Source organism: Colletes gigas, unplaced genomic scaffold, assembly GCF_013123115.1.
Source record: "Colletes gigas isolate AHSC1104 unplaced genomic scaffold, ASM1312311v1 Colletes_gigas_Sc00006, whole genome shotgun sequence".
NCBI lineage: Eukaryota > Metazoa > Arthropoda > Insecta > Hymenoptera > Colletidae > Colletes > Colletes gigas.
This window is the reverse complement of record NW_025106635.1, coordinates 9,903,581-9,930,004: the sequence shown is the minus strand read 5'-3', so window position 1 is coordinate 9,930,004 and position 26,424 is coordinate 9,903,581. Positions and strand designations below refer to the sequence as shown.

Below are 26,424 nucleotides of genomic sequence, written 5' to 3'. Positions count from 1 at the left end.
ATCGACGCCTGCATCGCGTACATCTCGTTGAACATAATTACACATTGACCTGGACGCGATAGCATTCACCGTAACGCGCGTGGCTTAAAAAAAAAAACGACGTTTACAATCAATTCGCGCCTCCATTTTGTATATTTTAATACCGTTTTGTCGCTATACGATTGCACCTGATTAAAACAGAGGTATTATCGTTAGAATAAAATAATTATATATTTATACATTTTATCTCAGATGCTTACCTGTACAGTATCAAAATAGCCTTGCAAGCTTGTAGTTTCTAAATCTTGCAAGAATTACGACGATCCACTGGGTTCGAGTCTGAAACACGAGCATGTTAAATTAGTACACGAGTTTGTTAAATAATCATTCTTTAAGGAACCATACACGAGCAATGTGCAACATTAAGAGAGTTTATTCGAATAATTTAATCGATTATAGGAATTTCACCGAGTTATCGAACATTGTATATAAACAATTTATTAGAATTGGTCGCTAACTCAGTTGCGAGCTAATGGCGTGAATTGTTCATTGAATTTTCTATGAACCGCTGTAGGCGCGATTAGTGACACTGCCCACCAATTTAATATTGGGATGACTAATTTAACTAACCGACACCGGACATATTCGTAACAGAAAAGTGGCAGAAAATTTGTCAAAAAACAACGTAACTAAAATAATACAGATTTCTATACGTTTCGGTTACGCAACAATATTCGTGACCGTAATTTTGTTTCGATAGCCATTATTAACGAGGGAAATTTATTTCGAGTTCTCACGATGGTAATCGATGAGGGAAATTTACTTCGGTCGCAATTGACCGATCAAATTTTTCGCTGTACGTCGTGGTTTATGTTTCACCATTACCAACGGTACACCTTTTTGCTTCCAAATTACTCGTAAATAAATTTTCGATCATTTTTATCAGCGACGAAAAAAAAACATGGTACTTCTAACTAAAAAAATTTTAGTAAATAAATTTAGTTTGCAAATATTTCTTGCGTTATCTCTGTTCACAATTTATTTTCGAGTTAAGAATCCTTTTAAATGCATTTCTATGAAACAAAGTATTTCTAAAGTATATGGTAAGATGGATCATAAATGACCCATGGTCGACCAACCCTAACATTGTTCACAAAACTGCTGTCCGAGGGTTTAAACGCGTAATCGAAGTTACACGATCTGGAATGTTCGACGTTTTAGTAAATGAAACTCGATTCCCGCTTCGAAATGTCTTCTAACCGTTACGATCATAGATCGACTGTGTCCGCTCGAAAACTTTTCGAATTCTCCGCAACAACCGTACCGCGGATTCAGTGACGATTATTTGGGGGTTAGTCGAACGTGATTGGCCATTCGATTTCACGGAGGAACAAGACCAGACGTATCCCACGGGACAAAGCGTATTCGAAACGTTTTCGCTAATTAAAAGGGTCGATTCCTAGGACAAACTGCACGGGATGTCGATGTTGACTCGCCAGGGCGACGTTTTAAAATTGTTGATTCGACCATGAATTTCGAACCATTATATTTTTGTCCAATTTCTAATTTCTTTGTGAATAATAAACATTTATATTTCTAAATCTCATTGAGTTCTTTTAAATCTAATATTGACTACCATTAACAAATCTGATTGAACCTTTAGAGCAAACGAAATTGTCACAATTTAAAAAGCAAAACCCAAGCGTTGATTTGTCATGGCGTGGAAAAATGTTTTTTTCAAACCACTGTACACGAAAAAAGAATGGCAGAAAAATCCTGGGAACCAGAGTAGAAATAGTTTCGTTTTTCGTATACCTGTCTACCTGCTCGCCTACCTGTTCGCCCGCCTCGGAAACGCACAATATTTCTGTACACAGATTTATGGATCGACCCGGTTCACCCCTCGAAATTCTTTTTTTCCGCCTTTTTGCTTCCTCGGGTGCACCAAGTTATTGGCGTCGAAGCGGAAGGAGGACGCTGGCAGATGGAGAGGAGAAGGAACCAAGAAACTGCGATGGGAGAATACTTGAAATAGAAGCAAGTGAGAGGATCGGTCTCGTGGGATTTCAGAAACCGAAAAAATAACCAACGATGAACGGAGCCGTTTGCTGGTTATTTCGGTGTCGATTTTCCTTCCGATGGAAATCCGTGATGCGGGAATACCAGTAATTCGGCGTTAATTTCTCGACGAAACGAAAAACGGAATTATAAACTAAAAAATTCCAGGATTTTTTATTTCATGACGATTTCTTTTTTATGTTATAGATAATCATTACCATTGCAAGGATATCAAATACATAACTTTTTTCCTCAGCTCGAGATTTAACATTTTGTGGTAAAATTATTATAGACACATAATCCATGCATTTACAATAACTGTGTTTAAACAAAGTTTGATCGATGACATCAAAGCTTCGTTATAATCTATGATACTTGGTTTAACACTAAACCTACCACAACTGGTCACTTGATTGGTTGAACGATTTATATTTTTTTGTAAAAAACCGGATACAATCTGGTATTAAATTCTGGAAATACATAGCAAAGATGAAAGGAGACAATCTTCAGTTTCCACTGTCTTAAAACAGTCTGAAAACGCGTATTAAAAATAGTCAAACTTTACACACACGCAGTTCCGAAACTACTAGTGTTTTATTAATAATTGAGCCACCATTAGAAGCGGCAAAGCCTCCCCTTTGAAATGGTTTTTGATTTTTGTTGATCTGACATTCCGTTTTGGAGATATCGTAATTTTTTTAATTCGATACGAGCACGTGCGGTCAACGACCTTGGCAAGGCCGTAGTAAGAGAGTTCATTGACCGCGTGACGTAAACAATGACAACTTGACTTGAAACAAAAATCGCTATATCTCCGGAACTAATTACACTATCGACCTGTACAAGCACTCATTTTAAAGGGCTTTTTATCCCCCATCCTATGAACGTAACAACTACTATACTTTATGCTATCTTCTATGTTTATTTTGACATTTACTTTGACATTATATACTCAAAGAAATTTTAACAATTCCTATTGATCGTACAACTTGTGTGCGATAAAACTGAATTATAAATTGTTTATTTCATTCAAAATGAATATAAATTTATATACAGGATGTTCGTATAATTACTAAGCAGGCGATCGTGGTAGAAATGGATATACATAAAGTGTTGATGGGTTTAGTGTTAATGCAATTCTTTCCCTTTTTCTGTGCAACAGTTTCAAAATTGCAGACTGCAGAAAATAAAAGAGCATCTTATATATCGACAAAATTATTTCCCTATTTGTATGTATCGCTACCGTATATCTCGTTCCTATCGTATCGACTGGTTAAAAATGTATTACTTTCGTTTGTACGGGTAGATGTGAACTACAGTCGGTCGCACGGTTCGCTAGAAACGTTCTTTCGCCTTTTATTTACAAAGATTCTCAATGATTGTGCTGCTGGATGTTCCATTAGTTCGCGAAGTGATAAGCAACACAGTGCATCGGTAATGTGCATTACACGCGCGATACTCCGGCTGTAGAGACGGCACAATGGGAATTTCACAAAGGACAGGGAAAGAATTGCTGTAGACGTTGTCGGTGCCACCCCCTCCTTGCCCCGGTGCATCGGTGTAATTCAACAATATTCGCGTGACAGTCCCTTATCGGGCAAGAAATAGCATAACCGGTTTCTTCGAATGGATTCCGCTGTAGAGTGACCCACTTGCCATGGGTGGTAATAATCGATCAAACTCAAATACGATCCGCTAAAATAGCATGACATTTTCTATTAACGGATGTTATTCAGAACACGACCCAGAAGTCAGAATACGTGCAGCGCGCGGCATACGTATGGAAATTAATCGTTATCGCTTTGACATTTTGTATGAAAGTGTTTGAAATCCGTGCTAAATTAATGAATCTATAAAAGTGCATCAAATTAAATTAAAACACGACGAGACTGTCGCTGATAAATTTTATTCGATTAGAGTGAAAAGTGTACAAGCTGTTTTATCGAAAATCATTGGCGACGATGACAGAATCTTTTTTTAGTATTGTTAGAATCGATGCCCACCTTTTTGTAGGACAATGGCTGACAAATGCAATTTTGGACAATCGTTTATATTTTTATATTTTAAAGACCAAGAGCTTCACTTTAATCACGTGCAAATACGTTTCCTAAAAACGTCATGTAAATACAAATAAAATTAAGTTGCACTGTTTATGTATTGTAAGATCACTATGATGGCGTCTGTGTACGCCTGACTTAGTGGTTGTTTATTAAAAATGAGCAAGTACTATGAGACAAGATGGTACGACCACCAATGAGCGACGTTTTCTATAGGCTTTGCTCAGCCCCAGGCATCACAAAGACAACAGTAATATTTCGCGTCGCATTCCTTTCAGGGGTTTTCTCTGAGAGCCTCGGAATGTCACTTTCATTACTTAATGGTGGAAAATTTGTGGCTTATGCATTTGGGTCATAAACTGTTTAAAATTCAGTTCATACGCGATAATTATTTCGTCTTAATTCATTTGTTATTTTTGCAATTAATAGTGGTATGAACGCTCTATAACTCAGCGTGACTCAAGTTATATACCAATTATCTACACTTTTTAAATTAGAATTTCATTTTATTAAATATCCAAAATAGCAACTACTTAAAAGATAATACAATTTTCCAAGTAAACGTTATTTACTATTAAAATCACTATCTAAAATTGCAAATATTTATATGACAATTCATTTAAAGAAAGGAAGATCGTAATGTACTAAACAAAGTTTCAGTCGAATTTTCAACATTTCTAAAAGAAATCAGCTTGTATCAATTTATGGGGTTAGCCCTGTGTAATAGAATATTCTACAGAATATTTAATAATGCTAGTAATATTGTTTCATAATGATAAATCGTTTCAATGATTCACGATAGTTACTGTTTGATCGGAAAGAGTGAAACTGACAAGAGGGTCATCAAAATGCCGCGATGCCAAACGAAGTAAATTCAACAGTGGTTAAAGCTGAAACATAAACACGAAGCTACTAGAATATCTATTGTGTGCACATTACATTTGATGGCGATTAATCCAATTATTCTAGCGTTAACAGCTTCGAAACGTATTTAACAAATATGTATACCCTGCCAGTGGCAAATACGAACCAGGTTCAATAATATACTCCTTGTCGAGATTGTCCACGATCGAAGGATGCATTTAATAACACACGATGGATTAAACATTATTATAAAATTTTGAGTAACATTTGCATGGAAAATATTATGTTAAGAATATATACTGAGATATAGTGTCTTCGAGATCACACCAGAACATGCAAGCTAATTTATAAAAAAAGAAAATTATGAGACCGAACTGAAACTGACCATAATTTTTAGAATAACGTGTTGTAAGAGGCTTTAGTTTATTTTATTATTTATACATTTATATTTTTAATATAATTGGTTAACATTGGAAGAATTTATTAATGACATTGAAATTTGTTTAAATGTTAAATTATCCGGCAGGAAAACTGATGAAATTATTTATTTCATCGGTAGATTAAATATCGGGCTTTACGTGCTTGAATATTCAATGCAGCTTTTTGCGAACTCCAGTTCGTGAACGCGGCTCTGAAAACTTGTCACCTTGGCTACCCCTATTACATATTTATTTATACAACCCTCTCTATTAATATTTAATATTACAATTTTGGCATGAGTTTATCTCGTAATGTATGTACAATTCTTATTTACAATCGAGGATGTGGTTAATAATAAGGCACATGTTTGTACCTAAAAGAAAGAAACTTTTATTTTTACGAACATATTAAATATCCCTCAGGGATTACCCGTAACGCAAGGGAAAATATATACGTCGACTACAAACCCATTACAGCGAGTGAAATAACAACGTTGGGGAAGTTTGTACCTCGAAATATTAGGACTGTTGGTTAACATTACGACTAAGCCTACTTTCTGTGTATTTTAAAATTAAAAAATCGTAAACGTCGCGTACGGCAACGAAATAAAGAGTTTATTAAAAAGAGAATACAGGCAAAATTTTTTGGTATAAGTTTTGCCCTGTTTAAGACGTAAAAGATTAACCAGAAATTGCAGATGGATCAGATGATACTCGGATATTCCCAACAATTGATAGATTAACGATAAATACATAATCTCGTGTACTTTCTAATAATTCTTTAAGAACACCCAATGAGAAAAACGCAGATGGACCAGCAGGAGTACTCGCTTTTATCGCAAAAGGAGGAAAAGAAATCCACCTAAAGTTTGAAAAGAACGAAAGGAAAACGAAATCCTTGCCTCATGAAAGAATAGATTCTCGACTGAAAAAAGGAAAAATTGGTAAAGTTGTTGAGAAACTTTCCCAGTTATTAATCTAGAAGGGATCAAATTTTCTTGCTTTTAACAGTCAGAATTTAAAATCTTATATTTGAACGTATTCGAGCCGATTCTCGACCCAGAATCAACGTACCTCCGCGTTATAAAACAAAATGTGACACCCACTGCGTCAATAACTTCTCGCTCATAAATTTTTTTTTTATCAAATATTTACTGACACATCGACGCCCCCGTACATCGACGTCGAACAATTTTTATTCCCGAACAAGAATTAAAAATTTTAGACTCGTTCGCGAACTACCCCCCGTTTACGTTTCGTTTCATAAATTCATCCGTTAACGGATTTTTTTTAAACCGACAGCCGCGAGTAAAAGTTTATAAATAAATCTAAAATCGTTATTCGTTATTTGGAAATGAAATTAACTCCGTGCAGATATCGATTTCGATCCTTTTCATTTAAATGGAACTGGGATGGTATTAATTGTTTGGACTCGAATAGCTCTTATCGAGCTTGGCAACGTTTACTTGAAACATTTTATTTTTGTGTTCTGAAACTTTATCAGAATGGAATAGAATTTGATTTGGATAACAGGATTAAATTGTATTCGATTACACATTCGACTTTTAACAATAAAACTATCGACAATTGTGGTATATCTATTTGTACCAAAGAAATTAAAACGATAGATATCGGAATAAATGTATAGTGCAATGGAAGTAAATGTTTGTTCATTCTTTTATAGAAAACTATGGTGAATTTTTAACAATTTTTACCACTTTCGGTGGTTCTAGTATTAAAATACAATTATCTTGGAAACGAAGTACTATAAGATTTTTATTCCACATTCTCGACTCGCATTTCTTTGCGGGGAATCACACCCTGACGATTGATCCATGGATAACGCTCCGTATAATCGGAGGAAAACCATAGAAGCAAGATGAATCGGTGACGGGACACCGAAGGGAAGTTGATTATTGACGCGAGGGGTTAAAAGGGAAAGAAAAATGAACGTCCCGTGTAAGTCCCTGCTGAACGCGTGATCGCTCAATGGCCGGGTTGAATTCTGTTGGAACGTAGAAAATCAGTGGTCGACCGACATCTGACATGCCGTCAACGCTACCCGAGCACGTATGCTGGCCATTCCGCTAATGTTGACCGGAAGTGTTTGTTCCGATGCATGCAGCAGTAGCATGCCGGACAGCACTTGTCTCGTGGATCGTGTAACGCTGTAGTCCAACATAATTGTTGGCGTGCCAGAATTTACCCAGCACATAGGTGGCTGGATCGGTGCTGGCATTTGTCCCTGTGCTGTGTACATCCACCCTGTATGCGAGGATAATTCGTCGCAGCCTGAAGCGGATTTGATTGCGCGACGTCCATGATAAATGTAAATGCAAACAATCCTCGACAACCGAATCCGCGGCGTGCCGGCTAATTTCCATATCGTCTTGTTCTTCCGATTTCGATTCGAAACGATCTTCCCAGAAACTGGTCTCACGCGCGACAACGCCCCCGCGCGACTCACCACCCTCCCCCTCCCCACCAGGCGCTATCTAAACTCGAGACGTAGACACTCGACAGGGTAAAACGTTAATAATTAATTACCGTCGTTGCCGTGCCGCGTGACGGTCTTTAACAAACATAAAGCGTTCCCTCGCGGCATTTTATTACCCTCGCGGAAGACAACGGACCGAGCGATTTCGTCCATTACGAAACGTACGCGCGAACGCTGAATTTCGAGGACTTTCCGTGTTCGCTAATTAATTCGCGATCTTATCGAACGATTTTTACGGTGGTTCGATTCTGTCGCGATTATACAGGATGTTCGACACCTGGGAAAAATTTTAACGGGAGATTCTGGAGTCTAAAATAAGACGAAAATCAAGAATAGCAATTTAAAAAATTTTGAAATTAAAAAATTTCAAATCGTTCTGGAAAAATTATTTTTGGTTGCGGGGGTTAATTACAATCATTTTTTTGTAATACACATAACCCCGAAATCCTACGCCCTTTCGAGAAAAAAATTCCTTACCGAAAATACAATGTCTGACCACACATTGATATGTTTCACTGAAATTTTATGCGCATGTTTAAAAAATCATAACTCCTAAACGGATTGGAGGATTTTAATGTTTCAAACGGCAAACAACGCATATTTTAGTGAAGAATATGTAGAAATTTAAAAAATTTTGGAAAAGTTGTTCCTTGACCCCGTAAAGTGAGAAAAACCCCATAAAAGTGGTCCAATATTCAAACTGCCATAACTCCTACAATAGTAAAGGTATTTAATTGAAATTTTTTTCTGAAGTAGAGCCCATGGGTACCTACAAAAAGGTATTAAACAAAATTATTAAAAAAGAAAACCGAATTTTTAAGAAAAATTGACAAGGGGTAAGTGCCTAAATTTTTCGGTGAAAAAAAAAATTTCAAATCGTTCTAAAAAAATTATTTTCAGTTGCGGGGGTTAATTACAAGCAATTTTGGTGAATACATATACCCCCGAAATCCTACGCACTTTCGAGAAAAAAATTCATTATTGAAAGTAAAATGTCTGACCATAACTGTCTAGTTACTCTGAAAAAAAAATTTCAAATCGTTCTGAAAAAATTATTTTCCGCCGTGGGGACCAATTACAATAATTTTTGGTCAATAGACATGTCCCCGAAATCCTACTCACTTCCGAGAAAAAAATTCATTACCGAAAATACAGTGTCTGGCCATGAATGATTCCCTTGAAATTTCATGCGTATGTTTAAAAAATCGAACTAAAACTCATGAAGTTTGACTTGACAATTGAGAATTGTTTTAATTTCACAGTAAAAAGCTCAAACGAAACCTATATATGGATGGCAGTCGAAGCGCTAGAGGCGTATTTTCGTTTGGAGATGTCGATTTTACTGTGAACTCTCCGTCATCCTAGCCTCCCATAGTCCCCATGATACTTCCTATACCTCGCTCCTATCGTATTCAATAAACTTCAGCCGTGGTGTTCAGTGAGCCACTTTAAACAAAAAACTGTTATACACGAATCCGTTCGTAGCTACCAAAAACTAAGCCGCGAACTAAATGCCGCGCAAACTTTGCCGTCAGCATTGAGAACCATTTATCCCTGCTCTTGAAGCCAACATTAACAATGCTTATCTCGATAACGAAACGAAATAGACCTACAGCGTGTATGGCTTTTAATTCAACGCAGAATAAATCGAGATAAACGTTATTAATGTTGGTCTCAACAGCGGTGATAAGAGACTCGCGATTGTAAAGGCAAAGCTTTATGTGGCATTCCGGCACTCAAAACGTTTCGATTTTTACTGAAAACTTATTCGAATTGATAAATTATCTTTCGAATTTATGAATGTCAAAAAATTGTTATTAATCTCAATTCAAGAGAAGTTGACGCAAAGGTTGCTCGCGTTTCGAATTTTTTCAATTTTCTCGCGCGACGAAACTCAACGGCCATATTCGTAAACGATGGACGCAACATTGAAAGCTCCGTACGTTATCGCGAGCTGTAAAGAGGCAACGGGCCAGCCGACAGCGTTAATCGATAATCCAAAATAACACGCGTTAATACAGCAAGACCAGGAACCAACGAAATTGTCGGCCGTAATTGGATCGAACGCGGCTGTCGAATACACGGCGCGAACGTGTAAATGTACGATTCTTTGCACCGAACGAAATCGCCATTCTTTGCGAAACAAATTGATCGTTTGGTAACCGACGATTGATACACCGGAAACGGTCGAAAAGATGGAGTGAGGTTCAATTTAGAAACTAAATACAAATTATTGCAGGGTATATAATTATTAGAATCTTTATGCAAATTCGTATTTTTATTAACGGAATTAATCAAATGAGAACTTTGTAGAGGGTTGTCGCAGTCTAATAATCATATTAAGAAAATGAACATACGTGAAAGTGTTATCATACGTTTTAAAACAATGATTTCTATATGAAAATACTGTCTTCGATATTTATGACGATATCGACGAGTTATAATAAAATTACGTAGATATTTGAACATTCCTAAAATATTGAAACACACGAGCTTCGACCAGATTGAAACAATTGCCTGTGAACCAGGTAGAACGAAATATTAAAAACGTTTCGGATTTTAAGGGGACGAAGGTAACAATAACGATTCAATCTCGGCTACAAAGCACGAAATAATAATCACTCGAAGTTCGATGATTCCCAAAGACAAGTTTTCAGAGTATCTAATTGAATGTTAAAGTTCTGACGAGGAGTTTCTTCCTCCCGGTAATTTCTACAAGTAATTGAAAACACCCGTTCCCTCGAATGAACAATTTCAGGAGACACTAATGGAGGTACGGAACGCAGCGGTGTCCCCATAAATTTGCCGCTGAAGTAACGTGACCGTGAGAACGAATGGATACTAAAACTAGTCATATTTTTCGATGTCATTCTCATATTTCGACTTCGTATATTAACCTCCTCGCGTCTCTCGATCGCTTTGAACTCCCACGGTCGATTCGCGTGTATCATATCCCTTCCATCCTTACTGCACGACCGCCTATATTCTTTCGCGTTTCATATGAAAAATCAAACAGATAGAGACTCTATGACAGAATCGGTCGCTCTTCGTCGCGTTTATACCCTGATATTGATCAAATTCACGACGAGGGAAACTTAACGTCGAAACGGACACCGGGAAACAGCAGGGATCCATTTTATTTTTATTTTAGCAGGATCGATGGCATTATCGCGACGAATTATCACGGTCGATGTGCTCCGGGAGTGTCCTAATCTTTTATTTCATTGCTGGAAAGAGTTCCATCTCGAAGTTTCTTTCTACCCCCTCTCGCAAGAAAATTAATTTTCTTAATGATAATCAGAAGCACTCATTAACACTAAAACTACCAATGCAGTCAAAATGATCCATTTGTAATTTCTAATATTTATAAAAAAATTGATTTCCATTGCATTTTAATTTCTATGAGCACTTGTTAATGCTAGAACTATCAAAGCAGCCAAAATGACCCATTTGTAATTTCTAATATTTGTGAAAAATTGATTTCCACTGCATTTTAATTTCTGTGATATAGATAAATACACTATGATTTTTCTGGTGTTAAAAATCACGTCTGGTAATGGAACTTTTATACCGCAATTTTGCTTCTATCGTTTCGAGGAAAGATTGCAGTGTTTTTTTTCCTTTTTTTATCGTGAAAAAATTATCTGTAACGATTTACTCGCTGCGTCCTCGATCATCCGCAGAGGACTGTTCTAATTTTCGTCGACCAAGCAGTTTTTCCAAGCTCGATCGTGCCTAATCGTGGCTTCCATCGATTCTCTCGGCACCTACTCGCGAGAGGTGACTCTTTCTTGACCCTCTAGCTTTAACCCAGTTTCCTCTGCAGTTCTTACGTATGCATTTTTTCACTCTTTTCAGCACTCGAGGCGACACCGAGACTTCACAGTGGCCGAAAGTTACGATGCGTCATCGTCCAAGATTGACAGCGTTCCGATGACGATATCGCCGGCGATCGATCAATCTCCGCTTCCCGAAGAGCCATACTTCCCCGAAAGTGAGTGACGATTCATCTAATACCGTAAAAACCACGAGCTATAGTAGCGGGCAAAAGATTAAGACGACAAGAAATTTTTGTACAAAAAATAAAAAAATATAATGTTCTCTTTTAGTAACGAAATTATATTTTGTTCTCATAACGTATTAGACGGAAAGTAGAAAAACGAAACAAAGATAACGATTGGTGAACGACTTGAAACGATTTCTCTCATCAATAACTGTTACGAGCAACCGAAAAAGTTTATTATTAATACCTGAGATTTAACCAGTTGTGTGGGAACATTATACTGTAGCCACTATCTGGGTTTTCTGGAAGTATGGTTTTGATCGTTGTCCTGTTGGAAATAATATGCATTACTCGTGCCCAGTTTAATTGTACTTTCTGGCAAATTGCTCCGCAACGCGTCTGTATATTTTAAAGCAGCGTTTCTCAAACTACGGTTCGCGCTCGGAAGAAAGAAAGAAGCATATTACGTGCAGAAATAATGTGAAGAAGCATTTTCCACGGTATTTTATTCCGAGTAATCATCACGTTTGAATGCGTTGAACCGCCAATAATAAAACCATAAAAAAAGAAACATCCTCTATTTAATTCTTGAGAAGCAGTATCATTCGTTTTATTAAATTTCGGTTTGTTCAAATTTGTAATCAGTTTTACCTGAAAGTCAAGCGATAGAAAATTAAATGCATTTTCTATCAAAGCGTTCTTCCATTAATAATAATAATATTTATTGTTGGGCATTGATTCAATTAACAAACGAAATATTTTACTAAAGAAACGTGAAACCATTTAAATTAAATTGAAATTAATAGTATAAAAATACATTGTATTTTTAGTAATTATAACTACGCTCTTCGCGTTTCGCGGTCTCGAGTTACGCGGTAATGCCCTCATTTATGTTCTTGCGCATATTTTTTACGCGTGTATATATTTACATATAAAATAAAACTTTCTGTTCTTCAATTTTACTCTCCATAAAAAGAGTACGTAGGGAACTATTTAATTTTAATTCACTTTTATAACGAATATTACAAACTAAATGCGTTAAACTACCCAAATTAGTATCTTAACAATTTTAAATTGATAATGTCTACTCCATTCAACGATAATGCCATAACATCATATTTACTTCGGATTAATATTTCTTTCTCCCTGCAATACATTGTATACAATTCGATTAACGCAAATAGCTCCATGATTAATTACGCAAAAACTCCATACAGAACATTCCCAGTATTATATTTAAACATTTCAAATTTTCTCGCGTTTAATTATCGAACATTCCGATGGAAATTATTAAAGCTACAATAAAATTAAACTTATATACAAATACTAACAAGAAACTGGAGTATGCAAATATCATTTTTTATGCATTGTAAGTGGAGCTTGTTTAGAGATTGATAGAATTCGCGAAATAAATCAGTATTTAATAAAGTAAACAAGTACGTTTGTACGACTGCACATGTCACACACCGAGCCAGCATGTTTCTTATAATAAATGCTGAAAATAATGACCTTTCAGTTTGAAGCATTTTAAATGCTTCGAACACGTCCGAAATTGACACACTGATCCGCCGAGACATCTGTGTGGGCGTATGTTTGTTAAAAGCTATTTGTTTTCCCGATGAGTTCTATCAACCCCCAAAGCTCGCACATGTAGTTCGTTCATACCCTGCATTTTATACACTGGCGTAATTCGTGGTGCAAATGAAATGGAATTTCAAATCACATTGAAATTACAACGTGAAATATTTTCGTGCAGGATTTCATTTTCGGAGAAAATGGAATTTGAATACTTACGAGCCGACCAAATTGGAGTTTTAACCGACAACAACACTTTGTAAGTGCATCGAAGCACTTAAAATTAAATAGTCGTACAGTTGCACTGTAAAAAGAAAAAAAAAGAAAATGAAAGAACACGCATAGTGGCCATAACAAAGTGAATGAACGTTTTACACCTTTGTGCAAAATTCCATGACATACATCAACACACAAAGAATTTTGTAACTGGTCTTTTGCACTTGTAAACTCAACAAGAGCTAAGAATTACAAATTTCGAATCACTGCCTCTGATATATTTTTCTAAGTGTTTAAAATCTGGTCTCAACCCACCTCGAGTAAGAAATTTCATTGCAAACGTTCGACTTATTTTCCCTTCCCCTCGGCGCCACGAAACGCCTCGATAAAATATTGTAAGAAGGATGAATCTGCAAGGCGCAACAAAGTTGCGTTTTTCTTTTTTCTTCCGACCGTGACGCAGGACGAGGTAAAATTGAAAAGAACCGACAAACATATCCGCACGCCGGAAAAAATTAATGAACGCGTTTACTCGGGGCGTGCATTTGATACGGGCCGCCAAGAATCAAAAGCCAGGCATTCCCGACATTCGTACCGTGAACCTTTTCTTCGAGTTCGCGAATTATTCTAAAAGCGTATTTTCGCTTGTTCGCGCGTCGCGTTATTTCCCCCGGGGGACCGAATATCTTTTAATTGACTCATTATTCGGCAAATGAACAATTTATGGCCGCGCAATGTAACCGCGCAGAAGAAACGTAGAAGCGTCGCGTAACGAGACTCCTGGCTGGGTGGTAACTTTAATAAATGGCCACGGTAGAGATAGAAATTTCCTGGTCGGATTCACGGCGTTACAGATATTGCATCTTGAGAATGAAACACACCACGCCGGTGACAATCAACGCAACGACGATTTGAACGCCAATGGAGACCTTCGTGACCCTCTTCGTACAAAGAATCAACCATCGACCTAAAATTTACAAATTCGATGTTTTCTCTGATGCTCTGAACGTGTGATTAATTTTTGTTTGACTCGACTGTGAAGTGGACTGGTAAAAAATTAATAAAAACCTGACACCGAAAATAATTTAAATTTCTTGTTTGACACTGCGTTATCACGTTGTTATTATGAATGTTGAAAATAATGAAGAAAAATATTGAAAAGTCTACGTTTTTATTTTATTGTTTGTTTGAGTATGTTTCTTCACAACCCTGTTTAAAGACCTATAAATAAATATGCAAAATTTACACTAATTTAAACATACAATAACCCAGTTTCTTTCAAATTCGAAATAACTATTCTCCAGTTTAGACCATATTTAAAAATAATGATAAATATAAGATTAATACGGAATATTACTTGATTATAAAATGAATCCCCCCACTGTATTTTGACTATCAAAATATCAGAGATTTCGGTGACTTCGACTGTCAAAAACACAAATTTAGGTTACCTTTCGTAGATTTTAAAACCTCCACTGTATGTTTCACAATTGAGCTCGAGAAAAGGAAATTACATAGTCGGATTTGGCGCAAAAGATTACGTAGAGAAGGAAGGGAGAAAACGTTCGTACTTGCGGTTGATTCTTCGATTTCGTCCCCTTTTTTCCTCGGTTCCCGTCAGCGTGCGATTTAATTCTTCTTTTAAAAACTCGTTACCCTCTCAGACCAAATGGTACGTGGCAAGAACCACGTACAGAATGAGCCCGCAAATTAATATTATTGCAACTATGTAGAATATTGCGCACATTGCAAGCGAGATTGCTACAACGACGGGCCAGCTTGGCTACGTCCTGCATTAAAAATAAATATACAGTGGGTTGCAAAAGTATTCGCTCAACCAACCAACGAAAATCTACTGTTCCATGAAACTCATAATGTGATACCAAAGTTCGAAAATTGTATTATAAACCTTCATTATATCTCAATTTCATTTCTTGGGATTAATTTTTAAGTGATTTAAATTTTAATTTTATGACACCCTTTAATCTATTCGGAACCAATTAGATTTTTAGTCAAATTAGAACTAATTTTATTCCGTTCGAAAAATATTTCTTTACGTCCGCGATTTAAAATCTAGATTTTATTCAATAGCTCTGAATATTTAGCCAGGTGAATACAGCGGGAATGAAAGGGTTAAGATACGTGTATCGTCCATTGTACCTTGTATAAAATGGAGATTGCCAATCCCTGCTATTAACTACTGTTCCCGCCTCCGTATTTAACTGCGAGCCGGAGATTTTTTTTTATTATTTCTTCTTCTGGTTCTCCCCCAGATGAATTAAATAATTCAAATTTACACTCGTTGCTACATATTACAAAATTCCAGAAAGCTTCTGCGAACGCTAAATATGTTTCGGCGAAGTAGATCCGCTTTCGCCTATTTCGTTAGTTAATCCAAGTCTTCTTTCTGGAATCTCGACCGTAATAACCGGCTCACATAATCGTCCGACGAACTGTTTCCGTACTTATATTTTCCCGCAGTTCCGTGAAAATTGCTCGAACCACTCACGCGAGAGATTTGCTTTCATACGTTTTAACATTTATCTTTCACCCCTGTCATTTGACATTAAATTTCTGATCGATCGAGATTTTGACTTTATCGGTATTATATTTCTTTATCGTGTCACTGTTGCATTACTCTACAAAGCGATAATCGTCTTGGAAATTATTACAATTGAATAATCCAAGTTACCAAAGCCTCAAATGATAATTTTAAAAAGACTTTCACCATAAACTGTCCCTTGTTATTTAAATATAAACGAAATGATTTTCAGTAAATATCTACAGTGGACGATACTCGTGCAATCTACAGCGTGTATACAGGATGTCCACAAAATAGGCGGGTAAACTTTGGCAACGCATTATGTTCACGGTGAGAATAAAAGGAAAACATCGAAACTCTTTCGAGCTCCGAACACTTTTCATCTGCGGTGAAGTTTTGCGAAAATACGTAGGAAGTTCGCGAAAGTTTGATCTCAGAACGGATATTGCACCGCTTCCGCTTCATACGATATGTCGAGCCGACTTATCTGATCGCAACACATACTCTTATTATTTACTACAAACACAAAGAAATCGATGACAATGGAGAAGAATGCTATTCCTCCGCGGAGCACGTGTTCTAACGTTTCGCTACAAAGAATGATACATTGCTCGCGTACATTATAACTCGATTATAAGCAGATTACAAAAAATTAAAACTTTTTAATTTTTTATAATCACCTTCCCCACTTTTATCTTTGACCTTCGCGAGCATTGTTGCTAAACTTCACCGTGGATAACAAGTATTCAGATAAAGAAAGCGTTTCCGGGGTTCGCGTTTACAGGGTGTTTCTGAAATAAGTAGCCAAAGTTTAGGAGCATATTCTGCTCGTAGTGTGGAAAAAGTTTCGTGCAAACTTGGCTCCACAAACGCCACTCCGTGTTATAACGATAACCAAAGTCTGTTTAAGACAAACTTGGACACGAATAACTGTCAAATTGCAAGTTTTTATTTTGTTTTCGTTGTGGATAAAAATGGTTAATAAAATTTCTTCTATTTAAAAATAAAGTAAGTGCTGTTTCTTACTGGAAATTCTGACATTACTTTCTGGTCAATCCCGATATTATTACGACGCTTCGAGTGTGTATACGCGATATTATTACGTACGAATATTTTTCATCCCTATTTCGTAGTCTTTTCCACGAAGTCGGAACGCTGATGTTTAGACTAAGTCGCTATATTCGGGGCGCAGCTGGTCGCACATTGCATAACATCATCAGAATTTTCCAGTAAGACTTGCATAGGAACGTACTTTTCCTACCACTTTTCATACGGACTTTTCGGGTATAAAAGCAGCAGCTGCGAAGACCAGTCAGATTAATTCGGAGGAAAGTTTTCGAAAGGGCGAGAACGCTGCAAGATCGGGCACCCGAGTTCCATTCGAGCATATAATAATTACGTACAGTACGTTCAATTACTGTTATACCAAATGGATGGAAGACCAGCTACGCGAACGTCGTTTTATTAAAAATACATTCTGTTTCATCGTACGTTCTAACAAGAAAATTTGAAAGTTGGATTTCTTTTCTAATTTTTAAAATAAATTAAACTCTCGATTGATTACATCTGTTTCGACCATACTTTTCACAAAATGAATACTTTTTCAGAAACATAAAGAAAGAGTTTGGCCCATGATTTCGACCCACTGTGTTTTACACTTATTACGAGTCGATGTAATTCGAGAGACCTTTTATATTTAACGATAGTTTAAAAGGACCCACACTGATATACTTTTATCGCTCGAACTACGTCAGTTTAAAGTTACTAAGGCTTACCTATTCCATCCTGGTGGCTGCTGGTGTTAGCCAGACACACCGATTCGTCTACGAAACCTAACCATCTTGTGGCTTCCGGTATTAGCCGTACATCAGTTTGTCCACGAAAACAGTCTCCATTTGAGTGGCTCCCGGTATTAGCTGGACACCGGTTCGTCCATGAAAATTAGCCTATTCCGTGGCTTTTGGTGTTAGCCATACATCAGTTTGTCCACGATGCTCTATCCTCATCCAGTGACACCTGATCGTCCACAGACTCGAAACACTATATATTAAAATCTCGATTATAGCAGGAAAAATGACGTGCCTCGACTCTATCACATTTGGAGTACGAATAAAAATAACTGAACGTACGAAAAGAAAGAAATTACACGGATTCGAGTAAAGAGTTTCGCTATTTTTCAGCTACCTATACAATTTTCTTCGACGTAATTTAAAATTCTCTCATCGAGATTAATAGATCCGATTGGTCTACTATCGTCCGACACTCGTTTTTAAAATGAACCTGTGCTCGAGAAGCGTTCGAATATCCTCTGAAACGTTCTCTTGTCTGGCAGACGTCTATTGGGGAAACGATTTGCATACAGATGCCTTGCTTCGGTTGAATTATATTCAGCAAGTCCATACATCAAATGGATGCCTGCTATTTCCTGCTTTGAATAGTTATTCGTTATCTCTTCTAATACGCGGCTGGATGAATGAATTGCGTATCGAGTGCCTTCCTCAAGAGTATAAACAAGTTTCGAACGGAACAGTCAACAAGGTCGAGAGACAACACGAAATTATCGAAGTACGAGTAACAAACAGCTCGGTAAAATCAGTTAAATTGCTCGAGTTTGCGGTTAATAATTACCTCGATAATTACGTAGAAGTAACTTGCGAACAAAGTTAAATAGGGTACACGTTTGTATAAACTTTTTTCATTATTTCTACGTACGTTACTCACCGTTGAATTAGGTGTGACGCAGAACCACGACCTTGGACGCCGACAAACGCTTCTAAAATTCTCCAGACTCCTGTGTACCGAATTCTGGAACAAAAATTAATGTTTAATTACTGAAAGAACGCAGTCGAGTCTGAGAACTTAATAATAATAGTTTCACTCGTTGCATCGACGAGTGGGAGAAATGGTCGCTGAGCAACAAGTAAAGAAACGCTAAGTAATAGAGAATAAGAATCGAGGCGATCGAGGTTCTACTGTATTTTTATTACAAATATTTGCTGCCACGAAGACAGTATAAAGCGAATATAAATGGGTAGTGGATTCTCGGGAATTAATTACCTTGTTAATTGACTTGCAGAGTTGGACAAATGATGAGCAGAAGATGTGCACGATTGGTTATAGTGAATTACGCGCAGACACTTTCGATTGTTGTTTATTACTCGTCGAAAAGGTCGCGTCGAGTGAGCCCAAATCGTCGAAGGCCCAATGGGCGACAGGTAGGGCTCTGGGATAATCGTCTTTCCAACTCTGCACTTTCAGCTCTCAAGAATAATAATAAAATATTTTTTTGTCGAACGTATATACTACTATTAGTAGTTTAAAACGCCATTAATGTTATTTAATTTGTAATGTTGCGAATAAACTAAACCTAACCCAGACCTAACTCAGACCTAAATTACAAATTATAAATATTAAATTAAAATTACCTGTTAACCGACTACATTTATTGAAAGAAAAAAACTAAAAACTTAAAAACTTTGTAGCAAATCATACAATCTACTCGTTTGCATATTAATTCTATGGTCTCGTGTCAATTTTGCGATCGTTTAAACTAAACCTAACCCAGACCTAACTCGGACCTAAATTACAAATTATAAATATTAAATTAAAAATTACCTTTTAACCGACTACATTTATTGAAAGAAAAAAACTAAAAACTTAAAAACTTTGTAGTAAATCATACAATCTACTCGTTTGCATATTAATTCCAAGGTCTCGTGTCAATTTTGCGATCGTTTCGAGAATGTGACACGAAATTTTAGATTCGAATGCCACGTTGCAAACTCGGAATACCGAAGATAACATAATTTGGAATATTCCAAGGCATTCTCTTCCGCAATGCGAATTACAGCGAAGACAAAAGAGGAGAAGAGTGGGTGAAGTGTTTCATGCGCGAAACGTGGGCGCACTGTGAATGTGATGGTTATGACTCCGGAATTTGCACTGAATTTGCACCAGTGACTGGCGCAAGTGCATTTTAAGACTTTGAATTGATATTTACTTTAAGGTACAAAAGAATGATTAATGTAGAAGCTTGACTTAAAATTGAGAATAAATAGTTTGAATGTCTAAAGATTATTAAATGAATTTTATTTGTAGAGGTTTACTCTGTCGTTCGAAACAGTCTGATGTAACATTTGATTGTAATCGAGAATAATCGTCGGCGATATCAAGCATCTGAAAGTAATGGAATTTGTGTTAACGCACGTGACGTTTCATTATCATCCCCGATATAATTACTTGCTGCTTTGTTGTGACTTTCGCGCGGGAAAATGGGGGCTGATTAATGAGGATCGCGAGCGGGCGTATTAATTACACCAATCTGCGCGTATAGAATATTTACTCTTTTATGTAAAGCGCAACACGCGACAAATGCGTGTGGGCAGATTTATCTGTCGTCGCTTAATCGAAAATTCAATGCGTTCGACGCATCGTTTCGCACAAACGCGTGTAACGTACATTATCTCTGAATCGAATACAACTTCCTTATTCATTTCAGTATACTTTTATCAAAGTGTAGAGATCCCTCTAAATAAAACATTCGAGCATCGTTATGGATACGTAATCTGTGAAAAAGAGAATTACGATGCACGAGTTACTTTAATTCCACGCGAAAGTGAACACGGAATAAACTTCATTCCTGCTGTCGACACATAATGTATCGATCACGATAAAAAGAACATAAGCATTTGTAACAAAAAAAGCACTATACGTCGTTCCTTAAGAGTTCCTCTATAAAATGTATATTTATTTCAAGGCGCCAAGAGTAATGTTTTCAGAGATATCAAATACTGAAGACTCGGACTTCGCTTTGTATTATTTCTTCTCGAGTATACTTGACATCGTTCACACCTTTTAAATACACACTTGACAAAGAAAAGTTTCAAGAATAAGATTGACGTTTCGTACCCTTTTTAAGTGACAAACACGATGAAAGAATTTAAAACAATGCATAGTCTGATACAAGCACACGTTTACTTATCTTTTTCTTACAGTATATGTACAATGAATCTTTCAATATTCACTGCTGTTCTTATTGTTTGTTTTCTGAGAAAAATATGTAGTCTATTTTGTCTACCACAACTGACATGATTATTAAAATTCCACTATCTTACTATACGTCTTCAAACAACGCGTATTAAGAATAGTATAACTTTAGATGCGTGCAGTTTCGATACTACTAGTGTTTTATTAATAATTGAACCACTGTTGGCAGCGGTGAAGCTTCCCCTTTGAAGTGGTTTTTCGTTTTTGTCGATCCGACTTCCCGTTTCGGAGATATCGTAATTTATGTAAAAGGTAATTTTTCAAATTCCACTCTCCGTCTGAGAAAAAGCTTATTAAAGCGTATTAAAAATACTAAAACTTTAGACTTGTGTAGTTCCGAAACTACTAGTGTTTTATTAATAATTGAGGCATTGTTAGAAGCGATAAAGCCTCCCCTTTGAAATGGTTTTTTGTTTTTATCGATCCGACTTCCCGTTTCGGAGATATCGTAATTTATGTAAAGGGGTAATTTTTTTAATTCGACTATCGCTGTCTCCGTCTAACGCGTCGGATCTCTCTCTCGCACGTGCATCGTGCTGACCTACCCCAATTTACTATTTACTACGAGTGCGTACGTGACGGCCTTGCCAAGGCCGTTGCATTTCCAAGAATTTCATCGGCCTCGCGACGTCATCAATGAAAAGTAAACAAACGCTTCGAACCCTTATATCTCCGGAACTAACCATCGCATCGACTTGAAACTAAAATCGCTATATCTCCGGAACTAATTAAGCTATCGACTTGTACGAACGCTCATTTTAAAGGGCTTTTCATACTCTATCTGATGACTATACTAACTGCTATAATTTATGCTATCTTCTATGTTTATTTTGACATTTACTTAGACGCTCGACTTGAAACAAAAATTATCATATCTCCGGAACTAATTACGCTATCAACTTGTACAAACGCTCATTTTAAAGGGCTTTTCATCCCCTATCCTATGAATATACCAATTACTATAATTTATGCTATCTTTTATGTTTATTTTGGCATTTACTTTAACCCTCAACTTGAAACGAAAATTGTCATATCCCCGGAACTAATTACGCTATCGACTTGAAACAAATTGCATTTTGAAGAGCTTTTCATCCTCTATCTTATGCATATACCAATTACTATAATTTACACTATCTTCTATGTTTATTTTCATATTTACATTAACACTACAAAGAAGTTTCAACAATTCATATTAATTATACAACTGGTGTGGAATAAAACTGAATTATAGATTGTTTCTTCAATTGAAAATGAATATAAATTTACAGGATGTTTACATAATTACTAGCTAGCAGTTTTTTTTTTAAACAATGTTTTTCTCCGGAACTACGATATCGACTTGAAACAGAATTCCTTTTTCAAATGCGTTTTATCTTCTATCGTAACAGATTTCAAGCGTCTTGAAATTTAACGTGTTTCGAAGTAACAATGAAGGAAACATAATTTCTCTGTCACAGTTGATCCCTGCGCGAAGAAATATTGCGGGCCCGGAAAAGAATGCGAACGTTCACCCAACGGTACCGTGGCCCTGTGTGTCTGTGCACGAAAATGTCCACGAAGACATCGACCTGTTTGCGCGAGCAACGGGCAGATCTACGCTAATCATTGCGAGCTGCACAAAGCTGCATGCAACGCTGGATCACCGTTGACCAGAAGCAGACTCATAAGATGTCTACACCACGGTAAGAGCACGAACAAAACACGCATGTTTAAAAAATCATCAAACTTTCAAAGATATACACAGATAAGTATTTCACAATTTTTTGTTGTTACAAAAATTTACTTTCAAGGATGAAAACTAGCCCTCGAATATTCGCCTGTTTTCTATTATTATAATTCGCAAACTACACAAGCTAAACACAAGTTTTATACATATATACTATAATAGAACCGAAGAACCGAAATAAGAAAAAATTGAATGAATACGAGTCGCGTACGAAGATTTTATCCTGTCAGATGGAACGTGAAAAATAGCACCGGTGTAATTAAACTTTTCAGATATCGAGAACGCGCACGCTCGGAGGACACTGCACGTGAACCGGACGTCGGCCAAGACTGAGGACATCATCTCTTATCCACGATCCAGGAACAGAATGAAAGATGACTTGAAAGATAACTTGATCCCGGAGAAGGACGATTTGGACTCGAAAGAGTGCACGAACCAAGAATACGAAATAATGAAGGTATAATGTGATACGATTTTTAACAGTTCGTCCTTGTTGCGCCAACACGACGAGATTAAATACTTTCACTTTTGATTAAACGTCGTGGATCCAATAACAACTTGTTCTCGCTCCAGGATAATTTGTTGCTCTACAACCATGCAAGACTAATGGCCCAAGACAACCACAGCAAGGAGTACCTTGTCAGTATAATGTTTTCACATTACGATCGTAATAACAATGGGAACCTTGAACGCGAGGAATTGGAACAGGTACTTGTTCTCACCGCGATTTTATCTATCCAATAGATCTCTTATTCCGAAATCGATGGTTAAACCTTTCCGCGCGATAATTCTTGTCGTCCAGATCGCGGAGAACGAGGATTTAAAAGAGTTATGCAAAGGCTGCAGTCTGGGATACATGATCAGTTACGACGACGCGAACGGAGACGGGAAATTGAACGTGAATGAATTTTACATGGCGTTCAGCAAACTGTACAGTGAGTACACCTTTCTTTCTCCTTATTAATTTAGGCCTATCAGACTGCCAATGATTCTCCAAGTAATTGATATCATAAAACAGTGATTTTCTCGATTATTCATTCTCGTGTTATACTCGGTTAATTAGCAATGACTGTGCCTAACAAAGGCCTTCCCTGTATTTTCGACCGTGTTTCAAATGCAAAAACAATATCGCATATTAATATAATATTATTTAATTAAGAATTTGATATAGTGTTTTCTTTTATATCCATGTATACGTGGAACTAATCAATTGATGTATAGGAAGCAGAATTTTTAACGAATGTTACGAAGGGATGTTTCTAATATAAATACCCCTACACGCCATTAATCTCTTAATTTTTTATTTGTATCGTGAAGGAGCAAATAATGGTTTCTGATAATGCATTATTCATGGAATAATGAACTGCCAACGATCTATATATTTTCCTGCTCCTAACAAAAGCCACGACAAAAGTTTTCCGGGAATATTACACTCCATTGTTTTCTCGCGGAGCCATTGAAAGCCGCCAGAGGTTCGAAGTATTATTCTTTTTTTTTTTTTTTTTTTTAAACCAACGCAATTATTTGTAGGCGTTTCAGTGGTGTCTCTCGACAAGTCTCTCGAAGTGAATCACATATCCGCGAGAGTGGGCGATAACGTTGAAATCAAGTGCGATGTCACCGGCACACCACCACCGCCATTAGTGTGGCGACGCAATGAAGCCGATCTGGAAACTCTGAACGAGCCTGAGGTACGATCAGGAAGCGTTAATTATTCGAAAACTAAAATTTACTTGAAAACGAGTACAGAAGATTATTACGAAAAATGATTATTATAAATGAAACTCATTTTTATTATTATCTGCTGCATCTTCGCGCTTACTTTCATATAGATTCGTGTTTTCAACGACGGCAGTCTCTATCTGACGAAAGTGCAACTGATGCACGCTGGGAATTACACCTGCCACGCGATCCGAAATCAAGATGTCGTTCAAACGCACGTGTTGACAATATACAGTAAGTTTTTTAACACTGTGACTGTCGACGATTAATATCTACCTTTTTCTACCAAGTCAAAATCACCTGTTCCTGCAAAGAACTAGTATCAAGACGCAACATTGTTTCCTTTATAGACATTTGCTTCAAACTAAACCAGACGTAGATCATGTTTATACAGCGTGTAAATTCTGAAATGTATTTAATTTTTTAAAAAAGTATTCTTATGAGAAACTTCTGAAATTCTGACCCTCTTGGTAGATCTAGTATTAATACATGTTATCTGTGCTTAGCTATCCCCGAGGTAATAGTAACGCCGCGGTTACAATCGAAACGCTTGAAGGAAGAGGCGACCATAAAGTGTCACGTCGCCGGTGAGCCGCTCCCGCGGGTGGAGTGGCTCAAAAACGACGAACCTTTAAGCCACGACCAACCGGACAAGTACGATCTCATTGGAAACGGCACGAAACTGATCATCAAATCGGTCGACTATGCCGACACAGGCGCCTATATGTGTCAAGCTAGCAGCGTCGGTGGTGTCACCAGGGACATCAGTAGCTTAGTCGTTCAAGAACAACCCACGCCAAGTAAGTCGCTATCAGGACGCCATCTTATTTCAAGGGCCATCTAAAACTTATTAGAAGCGTGCAAAAGTTTTCATGATTTCTATCAGAGATTTCGTTCGTCGTCATACCATCAGTTTCTACTACCTTTTACCACTATTCTAATAAGAACTAAACACTGTGTTCGTGTTGTGATACTTTGTACGGTTATACGACTGAATATGTCCATTATAGAAAATAAAAGCGAAATTGAAAATTTAATAAATTTAAATAAAGCGTGAAAAATTAATATACAGAGTGTTTGGCCACCCCTGGGGGAAAAATTTTAATGGTAGATTGTAGAGGCCAAAATAAGACGAAAATAAAAAATTTGTTCATTGAAGCTTCTGCGAACAGCTGCGTACGCGTGATAGTGATTCTCACTCAGAAAATTGTACTTGACTGGCTGTCGATACGTCGATAAGTAGAGTTTCTCATGCCGAGTGAGAACCACTATCGCGCGCACGCAGCTGTGCGCAGGTTGCCTGTCCACAGGCGCAACTTTAAACGTTAATAACTTTTTAACGAAACCTCGATCAACAAATTGATATTCTTGATTTTCCTCTTATTTTGACTTCTAGAATCTCCCATTAAAATTTTCCCCGCTCGATGTTCAGTATTAGGACCGTCACAACCATCGCTCTAAGGCTACCATTAAACAAAGTAGTCAAATTAGTCATCGTCTGACAAGATAATCTGTATCGCGAGGGGTGTTGTAAAAACAGGAGCAGCTCGTTGATTAATTGACACTAATAATAGTGACCTCGTATCTAGCAACCGCGAGCGAGGAGCGCAGGTTCTTCTCTTTCCACGAATGGGGCATTTTGGTCTACGAGCCATCCACGTGTCGGCCACGACACGAGATCCGATCGACGGACGTTATTCCTGGGACTCAGGTAAAACTA

General features: G+C 37.1%; 1 protein-coding gene and 1 long non-coding RNA gene across 2 annotated transcripts in view; one reads left to right on the top strand and one right to left on the bottom strand.

Annotated features, from left to right (window-relative positions):
• The window catches only part of LOC122395563 (follistatin-related protein 5-like), a 121,725-nt gene that overhangs the window by 91,334 nt on the left and 3,967 nt on the right, over window positions 1-26,424 (top strand). Inside the window, exons 3-11 of the mRNA XM_043393237.1 lie at window positions 11,733-11,868; window positions 22,714-22,938; window positions 23,255-23,439; window positions 23,556-23,690; window positions 23,785-23,917; window positions 24,513-24,673; window positions 24,815-24,938; window positions 25,211-25,504; window positions 26,294-26,415. Coding sequence (XP_043249172.1) covers window positions 11,733-11,868; window positions 22,714-22,938; window positions 23,255-23,439; window positions 23,556-23,690; window positions 23,785-23,917; window positions 24,513-24,673; window positions 24,815-24,938; window positions 25,211-25,504; window positions 26,294-26,415 — 1,515 coding nt within the window. The remainder of the gene's footprint in view (window positions 1-11,732; window positions 11,869-22,713; window positions 22,939-23,254; window positions 23,440-23,555; window positions 23,691-23,784; window positions 23,918-24,512; window positions 24,674-24,814; window positions 24,939-25,210; window positions 25,505-26,293; window positions 26,416-26,424) is intronic.
• Window positions 38-18,174, bottom strand: LOC122395564. Its single transcript, XR_006258982.1, has 3 exons — window positions 17,986-18,174; window positions 240-318; window positions 38-167 (listed from the first exon to the last, which is right to left on the bottom strand). It is a non-coding gene; the product is annotated as an uncharacterized LOC122395564 (long non-coding RNA).